This window comes from Cajanus cajan, chromosome 7 (genome assembly GCF_000230855.2).
Source record: "Cajanus cajan strain Asha chromosome 7, NIPB_CcT2T_4, whole genome shotgun sequence".
NCBI lineage: Eukaryota > Viridiplantae > Streptophyta > Magnoliopsida > Fabales > Fabaceae > Cajanus > Cajanus cajan.
Genome location: NC_138523.1, coordinates 59,400,765 through 59,411,860, shown reverse-complemented (window position 1 = coordinate 59,411,860; position 11,096 = coordinate 59,400,765). Strand labels below are relative to the sequence as shown.

The window sequence follows — 11,096 nt, the reverse complement described above, 5'->3', positions numbered from 1 at the left end:
TCTTAAATATCGTAAGAAGTGACAACTAAATAGTATGTGAAAGGAGCAAAATAATGATTTTTCTTAAATATTGTAAGTGAGAACATGTAACATATATGAACGATGAAGATTAAATTAAAATTGATTAATAAATATATTGTCACATGAAAAGCATTTTGCATATTTTTAATTGAATATTTAATAATGGTTTATTATTTACAACTTTTATTTTTCGTATGAAGTATTCTACTCGATACTCTGTTAGATATAGATGATTAAATTTTAAAAATTAATTAGTGGTCACTACTTGTTTAAAAAAATTATGTACATTTTTTTAATCCTTAATCATTCTTAGTTTAATTATTATTAGGAGAATTTTGTCAAAAATAAAATTACCATCATAACTTTTTTTTTATAATGAATTTTCTATCAAATTAGATTAGTTAGTTCAGTTGATAAAAGTGATATCTTCCATAACAATTTCAACTATATCTAATCTAGCTAGACATCAAACCTCTAATCTTAATTAAGAAATATAAGTTTGGAATCATCTATAATAACATGAACAAAAAGCTGTTGATCTTAAAAATTGGAGAGTAAAACTATAATCTGAAAACTTTTTGAGACATTAATAATAGCTTTAACCCTAAAATCTAGAAAACTAAATATTGGGTACAAAGGCGTTGACAATTGAGTAAAATTAAGAAGTCGATGATCGATTATTCAAAAGGGTGATTGTTGACTAGTTTTCTAGCAGCACTCGCTTGGCATGAGAAAATAAGAGTTTCGAATATTTAAAATCAGAAGTGGGAAAAAAACTAGTAAAAGCCTGTCTCATAGATAAAAATAAAAAAGACATTAATTTCTTAATTGACCAAAATATAAAGCCATCATCTAGGTTCACACATTAATTCCTTTATTTAGCTTCACATTGTTTCTAGATAGATAGTTACAATTACAGCTGAATTTGAAAACTCTTAATTAGTGTAGCTTTCAAGCCGGCAGTGTTGATATCCACATATCATGCATGAAAACTTTGAATTGTAAAAAATTAACAACATTTTATAATGGGGTACTTAAATTATAGTTTAGATCCATAACCAATGTGATGTTGCATTCAAGAAATAATGTAAGAAAATGGATGGTGAAGGATTTGTAATAGAACATCAGTGAAAGCTATATTTTGGGGCCATTCCATGTGATTCTGAGGGAAATCAGAGGGTGTAGATATATATATATTATAGCAAAATTAATAATTAAGTGAGTGGAAAAGTTGAAGGTCCAAATGTGACCATAAACTTGTCTTAGAATTGTCAAATTACATGACGCAGATAATGACATGACAAGAAAACGATGATCATAGATGCTATATCAAGAATGTAATTATATCGGTCCAATTTGAAATCAGTGGTTTTTTAGAATCTCCAAGATTGGTCAAATCTTGAATCTGTGGAATCTGCAATATTCGATTACATTTGTGGGAAGTTTTGGGGTCAGGTCTTACATTTGCCGGATAAAACTCATAATAATATTTGTTAAAGGAAGTTGATTACGATTCATATTCGATTAAATTAGTAGTGCCTGACCAGCAGGATTAGCATAGTGATTGAATAGGGAAGGATTGGGGTAGTTAGGAACATGAGGGCCTAGATTCAATATTCACTGTGATCATTTTTGTAATCTTTTATATCTTTACCAAAAAATTAGTAGTGTTTGAATGCTATTTTCTATTCTATTATGGAGAGGAGACATTCCAGACAAATAACAAGAAAGCAGGTTTAATTAATTAATATTTTCTCTATAATTTTACTTTTTAATTTTTATAATTAAAATTATATTATTCTTAATCATGTTATTAGTATCAAATATTACCAAATTTATGAATCACTAATTATCATTAAAAAATAGAGTTCAGTACCATAGACTAATAACTTATTAGTAAATCATTCCATTTTAATCTTTATAAATTTTATTTTGTAATATCTTTACAACCAGACAATAGAGATTTGAAAGAAACGAAAATTATATGTATAAAAACTAAAATAAAACGTGTTTTAATTATAAAAATCATTTGAGTATAATATTTTATCAATACAATAATTTTATTATTTGATCATATTTTATATTATTTTTAATTTTATTTGGTTTACGGATGTTATTAGCGATCACGCATTATTTTAAAATTAACAACTAAAAATTAATATACATTCATAAATTATGATTTTCGCTTACATTTTATTTTTATTTGACTTTTTATTATTATTGAATGTGCATTAAATAATGGGTAAAAAAACTTAATCACACCCTTATCTTATTATATTCTTATTATATCATGCTTTCATTTTTTATCTTATCGTATCATAATTCTTCACCACACTCTTATAGATTATAGATTAGAATATTATAATGCGTTAGGAAAGTAACTTTTTTTTAGGGAAAGTGATTATCTTACATAAATATTACATATGTGGATATAATTTTCTTTTGGCAAAGAAAATTACTTATGTATATAAAATTAAAAATTAATATTATGTTACCCTTATTATCAAGAAATAATAAAAAAATTAGATTAATTGTGATTTAGATCCTCTAAATATTTTAATTATGTAATTTTGATTCCTAAAATATTACTTAGATAATTTTAGTTTTTAAAGTATTATAATTGTGTGATTTTGACCTCTCAAATTTAATTGAATAAATTTAGTCAATCAAACATCATAATTGTATGATTTTAGTCTATTTTACTCAAAATCTAATAATTTTAAAATTATAAAATACTTATAATTTTAAAATTATATAATTTTTGACCTATTTATGTTAAATACATTTTAATTTTTATTAATGTATCAAATGAGGTATATACATATATTTTTTTTTCAACAATGATACATATTTATTATTACTTATTAAATAAAACTTATATTAGTATTATAATATTATTCATAAATAAATATCAATAATATCATTAGTTTATTTATAAATAAATTAATAATTTTATGAATATAAATTAGTGTATATTAATATACTTTGAAAATATTTAAATATATTAGATAAAATAAACATGTTAAACAAATTTATTAGAGATACATTATTCACTCATTTGTTGAAATTGCTGAACTGCAATATTCAAGAGAAAAAAAAAAATTAAGTCAATAATTTGTAAATAACACGGGTGTGGGGTGAACCTGTATGGTCCATAGTATAAGAGGGCTAGACTGTGTGTTGAGCTAGCTCTAATTAAAAATATTAGGTTCATGATATATACACTTCTTTTTTATTTATAAATACACTTCCTTTTAAAAAATAAAATATTCAAATATTATTAATTTTTTTATTTTAAATTTTTTAATTTTACATCTACAATATTTAATTTAGTACTTTTTTTTCACACATTTTTTCTCATTTTTTCAATTTTTACATGTACTTCCTTATTTTTCCTTCACTCCACCTATATTGGTAATATGTGCAAATTGAAAGAGAGAAAAAAAAGTGTGTAAATAAGAAGAAGAAAGTAGCAAATTGAAAGTTGAAAGTATAAAATTAAATTTAAAAAAAATTTATAATATTTTATTATTTTTTTTAAAAGGAGGTGTACTTATAAAAAAAGAAGGTATATATATCATGAGCCAAAATATTATGACCTATTATGGATTGGGTGGAAACTCTAGAATAGGCCCAGTTCTAATTAGCAAGGCCCATGTCAGTTCCCATAAGTAAAAAAAAAAGGTATGGTTACAGAGAGAACACGCGACTATGGTAACACTAACACTTTGAGGTTGTCTCTGCGAAACAAACACCGACCTCAGTTACAGTTAATCTAACCGTTTCATTCGTTTGAGGTCATGGCGTTTTGGCACCGAATCAGAAATCCCAACCTCAAAACCCTCTCCATCCAATTCCAAAGATGTTACATTCGCCTTCCCCATGCTTCCACTCCCAAACCCTGCCCTATCAACATTCCTCATCCCTATTCCGTGTTTCATCGCAGACCCTCATCTGTGAGGTTCTTCGCTGCACCCGTTCAGGTAATTTTCTCAACTTTCATTGCCCCAGCCTATCAAAGTTGCTGCCTTTGCTCTGTTTTTGCAAGTGGGTCGCTTCCTGATTTTCGAATTGTGCCGAGTAATGGATCATTTTCCTTTAGATCAGGGCCTGGTGTTGTGGGCTACTCTTTGAATATGATAATACTTTGTTTTTTTTTTCAGTTTCAGGTAAAGCCCAAGGATGAGGAGGAGGACTCCGATGAGTATCGTTTGAATGACAAAATCAAAGCTACATATATCAGGCTTGTGAGGGATGATGGTAAACCTATTTACGCATTTGAATTAAGGGAATTGTTGGATAAACTTATTTGGAAACACTTCTAGGAGAGAAAAATAAGAAAGAAAATGAAAATGAACTTCTCCACAAACTAAAACTAAATCTAACTTATGCATAAGTTAAAATAAGATTTTAGATAAGATAATTGAAGAAAGTTTCTATAAATTATATGCATAAGCTAATTTTAGCTTACGAAGAAGCTTATTTGATTTTTCCTTTCTATTTTTTTCTCCTAAAAGTGTTTTTGGAGAAGCTTATCCAAACAAGTTCTAAGACTGGTTTGGTTGATTAATTTTGTAATGTTTTAATCATGATTGGTGTCATTGTTTTTGTCTGTTGACTCTTTATTTTTCTCAAGTGATTAAACTGTGGAATGGTATTATTACAAATTGCTAGAGCATAAAGCCATCGAGCTATTTGTAATAGTCGTACTACTCTCGCACATCATTACCAAATAATTGTTTTCTCATTCTTGAATCGCTGTAACTAAGATAAACTGCAGTTTAGTCTGGGGCCTTGCCTAGGCCTAAGCAACTTGAAGCTGCTCAAAGAAACACACATAAATATGAACTATATTGATAATGTAAATAATATACATGGACTTGGAAGATCATCTTTCTGTGTTATTTAACCATAATGCACCAGAAGCTTTCCTTGAGCTTTGAAGTTCCCATTGAATGTATGAATTAATGCAGGGCAGCATTCAATACTACCAAAGTTTGAAGCATTGGAACTTGCCAAGGAGCTCAAACTTGATTTAGTTGAGGTAAATGAAATTTCTTATGTCTTTTTCCATGTTAAATGAGACTTTCTTTATATAAATTTCCTTAAGGTTTTTTTAAACGATACTCTCAAAACATAGATGCTGAGTTAAAGTAGATTACATAATTTCTAGTAAATTCATCTTTTACAGAATGATTTATTTATTCACTTTTGCATTCTTGGAATCTTTTAATTATTTCTGTTATGATGGTTTTGGACTTTAATCCTTCTATGTTCTAACCTGAAGTTGGGGCAAAAACATATGAGCAAGTGTCTAACATAATGTAGTGATTATTTTCATCACCACAAACAACAGATGCTTAATATTTGGGATATTTTGTGACAAGTGATAGATAACCTATATAGCCATGTATCATATTTGTCAAACTGTAAAACATTAAAATCTGCTTAAGAATACATGTGAGAAGGTTGGGATGTTGGGTTAAGCACATTAGGATGCTCCCCATATCTTGTGACATTTATTATATGAAAATTTGGTCATGTTACAGGTTGATAGAAGTGCTAAACCACCTGTCTGTAAAATTATGGACTACCACAAGGAAATGTATAAGCGACAAGAATGGGAAAAGGAGCGTGCTAAAAGCAAGGTACAGTAGTATGCTATGGAAGTTGCTCACAAAATTTCTTTAATTGCTTTTGGTTGAAATTAATGATACAAATTTTGTCTTACTCATTTTAATTTGATACGGACATGTTCAAACAAATGAATCTTTATTAGCCAAGCACTAGGACTACACATGCTTTTTGCCTGTTAGAATTTGTGTTCCTTACATATCATATGCTAAATATGCTGGCAACATAATCAGATATGAGTAGATAAAAGTAAGATGGAAATTAAATTGGGATTATGGGTATCAAAAGCTCCCAAATCACTGCATACTGTACAAGTTACAGGTACATACTTATTTTAATATTTTTCAATTTTTTAAGTCAAGATCAACTTGCTAAGAGTGGCTTTAACAGTTGTATGTTTCTATTGGAGTAAGCTATCATGTGCCTGCTATCTTTGAAATAATTTGATTCTGCTTGGTCTAGGCCTTTACAGTATGCATGGCTAAATGAATCAGATGGCCTTTTTAGTGAATTGTCAAAGACAATCATTTAATCTTTAGTTCATTAGATGTAATGTTGTTCAGTTCTTAATCCGTTTTCTGACAAATGCAGGCTAACATGACACTACGAAAGGATAATAAGGAAGTGCGATTTTCTGCAAAAACTGTAAGTTTTCTTTCTTTTATTTTTCCATATCCTTTAAATATTATAGCAAACTTTTTCATATAAGAATTTACTAGAGTTGTTAAATGGACTGGGCTGGCAGGCCAACATATGTAAAGCGACCTGGCCAGGGCCAAATTGGCTCATCTTATTTTGTTTTTTTGTTTTTTTTTTTTGTTTTTTTTCTATTTTTACTAATAAAAAACAAAAAAAATGTACAGGGTATATTGGTCCGGTAGGTTTTGGGCCTCCAAATCATTGGCTCGGTTCTTCTTAGGCCATCTCTTTTAAGATCAGACCATTTTTGACACCTCTATTACCCAGTATAAAATTAAGTCTAGTAGCATGTAGTTTTTACTAGGTTTCTAATTCTTAGCTGGAACCCTTGTTTGTTTTGGCATTGGAAAATCAATTTTCACATTTTCCAATTAAAAACACGTCCTGATATAAATCTATGACCAAAATCAATTTTACCCAATTTTAAAACAAACCTTAGCCAGACAAATGTATGTTTTGTACCCACCTTTTGGTATCGATGGTTCACATGCAATCGAACTAGGATATAGGTTCTATCACCTTAGTCTGCTGAAGCAGTCCTTTATGGTTTATATGCTGTAGCTAAATATTTTTCACTTTCAGCTTCTTGGTGCTTGCTTTCTTTGAGCTGGCCCATGGCTTTTAGTGCCCAACACAAATAAGTGACCTAGAGAAGGCAATTAACCATTCAAGATTCAATTTGTAGGGAGAAATGTTGAACCTGCATGGTATTATATCTTCATATGTGTGTGTTGTGTTTTGGGGCCAAGTGTGGTCTTTGTATTCTGAGTGAGTGTCATATTTTGCTTCATTATCCTGGAAATGTAAAATTTGATGGATTGAAATTTCTGCTGTTGATGTTTTCAGGAAGCAAGAGACCTGAAGGTCAAAGCAGATATGATTAGAAAGCTAGCTGAGAAGGGTTATCGAGTGATGGTACTCTCTGTTGTTTGGTTTTGAACTATATTTTTTTTTATCTATATTGTCTCTAATGTGTTTCAGGAGCAATCTCATAAGTAATTGTGTTTCCATGTTTATTTTTCATGCAAAGGGTTGAATATGCATTTAGTTTTAGAAAAGTGCTGGGTGTACTGTGCAACCTCTCAATTTGGTTGCACTGGTGCAACTTTCACCTGAAATCCTCAAGTTGCCATGTAAAATGATTTACCTACAGCTGTATTGTATTGTATTGTATTGAAGAAGTGAGCAAGAACAACTGTTTACTACCTCACAGTATGGGTTGATGAAAAGCTAGTGAATAAATGGAGATGTAGAGCGTTATTAAGCATCTTCCCTTTTGTTTACCGTCAGCAACTAAGTTGACTTAATCTGATGTCCAAGCCTCCCGTATATTTCTGCATTATTCTTTTCCTCCCCAAATACCCCATCCCTATCTCTGCCTCTAAAATTATATGGTGCATTATGCATTAAAACTAAACACAGAATATTTAGATAGAGTTTGAACAAAAATGCTCGAGTGATTTTGGGCATCCAGCAGAACAAAATTTATATAGAAGAAATGATTACAAGAGTTATTGAGATTTATTTAAATACATGCTGTTATTGAAATTCACAAGAAATGCTTATAAGAAAAAAAAGAGAGAAAAATAATGGGTTAATTATGTTAATCACATTTCCTAGGCTTCTTGGTTAATGGTTAGTGCGAGGAACATGCAAATTATTGGTTGGATTGAGCATGCAATTTTATTACGTGAGGTATTTTATCATAAAATAATAATGCAGTTTGACTTCAACGGATAATATGTTCTGGTTTTGAAAAATGATAGAAGAGAATAAAATGAGATAATCATGTATGATCTTATATCTTTTTAACGATATATATTGCATTCATCCATTGTATCATTCAAAGTTATAGTTTAATGTATAGTTGGTGAATGATAATGTCATAATTATGATTTTTTTTTGTCTATTTAAAACAGTGCAAGATATCAGCCAAGGAAAACCAGGACTTGACAGAAGTATTTTCTCCTCTTCTTGCTCTGGTATGAAGATTCTTACTTTATTCTGGGATTTTTCTGTCAGAACTTTTTTTTTTTTTTAATCTTTTCTCCCATTTCTCTATAACCCTTCATTCTACGTTTAAAAATTTCTTTGCAGATAGAAGATGTCTGTGTTGTGGAAAGTGGACCACATATGGCAAAAAAAGATGCACATATGCTCGTCAGACACATAAAATTTGGTCTACCTAAAAAAGGTGGGAAAAAAGGGCAAGATGCAACACAGGTCAAGATGGAGACATCAACAGCCAGTTCTAGTGATTCCATTGAAGATAAGAGTCACACAGAATCTGGGTTTGAAACGGAGAAGGTGCCTTCTGATGGTGACAAGTTTTCTAAAAGTTCCTGGCCTGTATTTAACAACAGCGTGAATATGACTGCCTCTCCTGATTATCAAACAAATGCTGCTCCAGAAGAAGCTGTCTTTATGTCAAGAAGCAATGATCCAGTATCTCATCCCGCACCAGAAAATAGGTATAGAAGAGCTGTTCATCATGGTGAGAACCAGGTTCAATCCAATGCCGCTGTGGCAGAGAATAGGTACAAAAGAGTAGAGCCAAGAAGTAGATTCCAACAAACACCAAATAATACAGGTATGAACTACCAAGGTCCAGGAACAAGAGATGCAGTCAGGTCGACGACACACCCGAATTGGAATCGGCCGAGCCATGCACCGGTAAATGTTGATCCCAGAATAGAAAATAACAGGCAAGGTTTTAATCCTGGATCAAGACACCCAATGCCTCCCCATGAGAATTTTTCCAAGCATCCTCCTTTTGCTCCTAATACCCCTAGGCCTGGTTATGGCAATTTTAGTGCTTCAAATGAGGGCATTCCCAGGCATCCTGGTGCTCCAAATACCACAAGACCTTCTAGTTATGGCAATTTTAGTACTCCAAAAGGCCCTGAGACACAAGGTGTAAATTTAGGGATGCATAGGAGCAGAGAAGGGAATCAGTAGGCAAATAAGGAATATTAGCAACTCAAATAGAGGAGGGATGTATCAAAATTGAGATATATAGGATGGGTAATATATTTCATGGCCCAATGACACATTATATACTCTAGAATCATTAAGCAATGGGTGACACCCTTCACTCCAGAGGGCTTGCAGCTGTATTTATTTATTTACCGTGGTTGACCTGAGGAACAGGTCTGGTTGTTTAGTTGAGAGTTTTGCATCATCTATTGGTAGTTTTAGCATGGAAGGGAACAATTTTGAATATTTATTTTATTTGACTGTGGAGAAGGGGTTTTTTTAACTACCCACAGACCACTTGAAATTTTGATGTACGATGTATTTGTTTTGCCCCTCCTTCCAGCAGGATCTGGTTCTATTATTGTTTAATAATATATTCTGTGATTGATAACATTCGAAGTGTTATCATTAGATGACACTGTCAAGTAGACAAGATTGATATCATTCCAGATATTTGTTTGCATAAATTGCAATTTCCATCTCTCAATTTTTTTGTTAATTTATTATTTTAGTCTCTATTTTATAATAGAATCGTTTAATTCTTCTAATTTTAAAATTATGAAATTTTGGTCTTTTCTTCATTAGAATATTTATGTTGAATGATGACTGTGTCAAGTATGTAGATTGATAACATTCAAAAGTATTTATGAAGTTATATTTGGTAATCTTTAATCTTATTTCTATATATAAATTAGAATAATCATCTTAAATGAGAATGTTATTAGAAAATATTTTTTAATAATAGTTTTTTTAGGAGTATTTTTCTACAAAAGTGTTTTTAGATGTTTTTTGATTTCTTTTCTCTTAAATAATTTTTTTCTTTATTTTTAAATTGTAATTCAATATCTTTTTAAAAGAAATTATCTATAATTAAAAGTAGTTTTATATTATAATGTAAATTGTTTATTACAAATCCAAAATAAAATTAATGTTAGAAAATATTTATTTTTATAAATTATAATTATTATATAATTTATATATTATAAATATTTATATACTAATATTTTAATGTGAACAATTAATAGGATGAATATTTATTTTATATACCTTAAATTTATACAATATTAACATTTTGAATATATAAAATAGTTAAATTAAAATTTAGAATAAATGAATATTTTTGAAATATGAATTATATTTAATTTTTTTCAATAATTATATTTTCATACAAAATTATTTTAACTATTAATGTTTTTAAAATATTGAAATTCAATTTAAATAAAGATGAAAAATAATATATTAAATGCATTTAAAAATATTTTCATTTAAGACAATACTTAAAAACATGCTTGTTTAATATATATATATATATATATATATATATATGTATATATGTATATATGTATATATGTATATATCTAAACTTATAAATTGAAGTTATATAAAATAAGCAATTACCAATTTATTATGCACATTGCATAGACAACATTACTAGTTAACTAATAAAATAGTTTGTTTATACTATTTTGTACATGAAAATTAAAGTATTTTTTTTAACAGTGGTTTCTTTTTAGATTTTTATTTGGACCAGTTTACAAAATTAGTTGTTTTAATAAAATTGTTATATAAACCCATATTTTCATTCATCATAAATTATCAATTCTCTAAAATCACAAACCTACTAAAAACAATTCAGTGAAAATAGTTTTGCATGTGATAGACGTTTCAGACATTAAAGAAAATTCTAATAAGTAATAACAATATCTGATAAGAAGTGAAATTTATAAATATTTTTACATTTTAATGTTTATATATAAAAGTGATTT

The 11,096-nt window shown here is 29.1% G+C and overlaps 1 protein-coding gene across 1 annotated transcript; it reads left to right on the top strand.

Annotated features, from left to right (window-relative positions):
• Positions 1-3,727: 3,727 nt before the first annotated feature.
• On the top strand, positions 3,728-9,797 carry LOC109797257 (translation initiation factor 3 (IF-3) family protein). The gene is made up of 8 exons (XM_020357238.3): positions 3,728-4,004; positions 4,185-4,281; positions 4,995-5,065; positions 5,571-5,669; positions 6,247-6,300; positions 7,201-7,269; positions 8,274-8,336; positions 8,452-9,797. The coding sequence occupies exons 1-8, from the start codon at positions 3,822-3,824 to the stop codon at positions 9,310-9,312; spliced, it is 1,497 nt and encodes a 498-aa protein (XP_020212827.1). The 5' UTR covers positions 3,728-3,821; the 3' UTR covers positions 9,313-9,797.
• Positions 9,798-11,096: the final 1,299 nt, after the last annotated feature.

Excerpts from the sequence above, each read along its gene's own strand:
- LOC109797257 (XM_020357238.3), top strand. The coding sequence starts at position 3,822 with ATGGCGTTTTGGCACCGAATCAGAAATCCCAACCTCAAAACCCTCTCC. Across the intron at positions 7,270-8,273 it reads AGAAGGGTTATCGAGTGATG|TGCAAGATATCAGCCAAGGA; the intron begins GTACTCTCTGTT and ends TATTTAAAACAG. Across the intron at positions 8,337-8,451 it reads TTTCTCCTCTTCTTGCTCTG|ATAGAAGATGTCTGTGTTGT; the intron begins GTATGAAGATTC and ends ATTTCTTTGCAG.